At 39.7% G+C, this 1,988-nt stretch overlaps 1 protein-coding gene across 1 annotated transcript; it reads left to right on the forward strand.

Moving 5' to 3' along the window:
- The first annotated feature begins 491 nt into the window (after positions 1-491).
- LOC125202847 (probable S-adenosylmethionine-dependent methyltransferase At5g37990) lies at positions 492-1,988 on the forward strand. Its single transcript, XM_048101322.1, has 3 exons — positions 492-596; positions 827-1,438; positions 1,528-1,988. The coding sequence occupies exons 1-3, from the start codon at positions 528-530 to the stop codon at positions 1,855-1,857; spliced, it is 1,011 nt and encodes a 336-aa protein (XP_047957279.1). The 5' UTR covers positions 492-527; the 3' UTR covers positions 1,858-1,988.

Here is a 1,988-nt window from a genome sequence, read left to right on the forward strand (position 1 = left end):
ACATTTATGACTTAACTATACTTCTCCTTCAAAGGTGAGTTTATATTCTTTGTTATACGTATGCAACCCCATTCAAACATTCGAAATTCAATTCTTTGTTTTTTCCTTATCAAAATGGGAAATTATTCAACTATCAGTCATCCTTATCCCGGACACTGCCGCTTTATCGTCGATATCTAATCTACTTTCAAAATATATGAGAATAAAAAATTAATGTGATGTATACACTCACTGTGGAATTAAAGACAAATAAGGGTAGGGTAACAAAGGTGAAATGTACATTTACTAGAAAGGTCAATAAACATCAATGGAAGAAATTTCATGCATGTCCAAAGTCTAAGCTAAAATATATAAATAACTCTAAGTAAACTTGACAGACGAGACAGCCAAATAAGACTGGGACTATTAAATTAGTAGTAGTACTTTATAATTTGGTCTCTAAAATACTCCTATATATAGGAGATGAATATTCACTGCATCATATTATCTCACATTAACTCTTTTTAGAAATCCTCAATTAAAGCAATATGAGTGAAGCTTTTCCAATGAATGGTGGAGATGGTGCTTACAGTTACACCAAAAATTCCCAATATCAGGTAACACACTAACTAGAGATGAAACACTTAAATGGTTTAAGAATAGTGGAGTCGTTTTGCCATTTTGATACGTTCCATGGTAATTGAGTCATTTCCTTTTTTAGTAAAAGTCAACACATTTGTTTCACTTACTTTTCCGTCAATTTTCCATGTTTGATGAAGTAAATTTTTGTGCCTTTTGACGACTCAATCCGTTGGTTCTTTCATTGACTATTTCCTTGTATCGGCAGAAACTAGGGTCGGATTCAGTGAAAGAAATGATCCAACAAGCCATCATCGAAAATCTAGATACCAAAATCTCAAACACAGTTGCAATAGCAGATTTAGGTTGCTCAGTGGGTCCAAACACATTCTTCACAGTTGAAAACCTAATCAAAGCAGTGCAAAAGAAACATCCTTCCAAAACCCTAGAATTCCAAGTATTCTTCAGCGACCATTCGGGCAACGATTTCAACACCCTCTTCGCCTCCCTCCCACCGGAGAGGCACTACCACGCAGCTGGGGTGCCAGGCTCCTTCCACGGCCGCCTATTCCCTTGCAGTTCCATCAGCGTGGCGCACTCCTCCTACGCTGTCCAGTGGCTCTCCAAGCAGCCTCAGGGGGCGCCTAACGAGGGCAGGATCCACTGCTCGGATGCGCCTGAGGCCGTGCTCAAGGCCTACTCTGATCAGTATGAAAAGGATTTAGGAGATTTTGTGAGTGCGAGAGGAGAGGAGGTTGCGAGCGGAGGAATTGTGATTCTGGTATTCGCGGCTGCTCCTGACGGAATCCCCCATTCGGAGATTCTCACCAGTGTCCTCTATAGTTATTTTGGACATTGTCTAATGGAGCTGGCTAATGAGGTCACTTAACTAACTGCTTATTTTTTAGACCAAATTAAAATGTAGTTCAAATGATGATATAATTGAACAATAATGTGGTTTTTATGTAGGGAGTGGTTGAGAAGAAGAAGATAGACGAGTTCAACTTGCCTCTCTACGATCCGAGAGAGGGGGAGGTGAGGAGGGTGATAGAGAGGAACGGGTGCTTTAGCGTTGTGAAGATGGAGTTGTTGTATCCGTTAGAGACTAGAGAGATTGAGGTGGGTAGCATGATTGTGTCGTTGAGGGCTGCACTAGAAGGTGTTTTCATGGCTTGTTTTGGGAGTTCAGTGGTGGAGAAACTTTTCAACAAAATGTTAACCAAAACTGATGAAATTGCTAAGAGGTTGGAGAGTGTGCATGATCATGCTCAGCTCTTTCTTGTGTTGAAGCGCAAATGATTCATTGGGATTGCTTCTATTTTCAAGTTTAATTTCCTCATGAGTAAGGAGTAATAATGTGGCATCATTTTGTATTTGTCAATTGGAGTTTCACTGTATTTGGTAACTTAATAAATCGAATTTATCAATCA

The sequence above is a fragment of the Salvia hispanica genome, chromosome 1, assembly GCF_023119035.1.
Source record: "Salvia hispanica cultivar TCC Black 2014 chromosome 1, UniMelb_Shisp_WGS_1.0, whole genome shotgun sequence".
NCBI classification, from domain to species: Eukaryota; Viridiplantae; Streptophyta; class Magnoliopsida; order Lamiales; family Lamiaceae; genus Salvia; species Salvia hispanica.

Bases quoted from the DNA above. Each gene is read 5' to 3' on its own strand.
- LOC125202847 (XM_048101322.1), top strand. From the start codon at position 528: ATGAGTGAAGCTTTTCCAATGAATGGTGGAGATGGTGCTTACAGTTAC. The intron at 597-826 runs GTAACACACTAA...TTGTATCGGCAG, and splicing joins CCAAAAATTCCCAATATCAG to AAACTAGGGTCGGATTCAGT. The intron at 1,439-1,527 runs GTCACTTAACTA...GTTTTTATGTAG, and splicing joins TAATGGAGCTGGCTAATGAG to GGAGTGGTTGAGAAGAAGAA.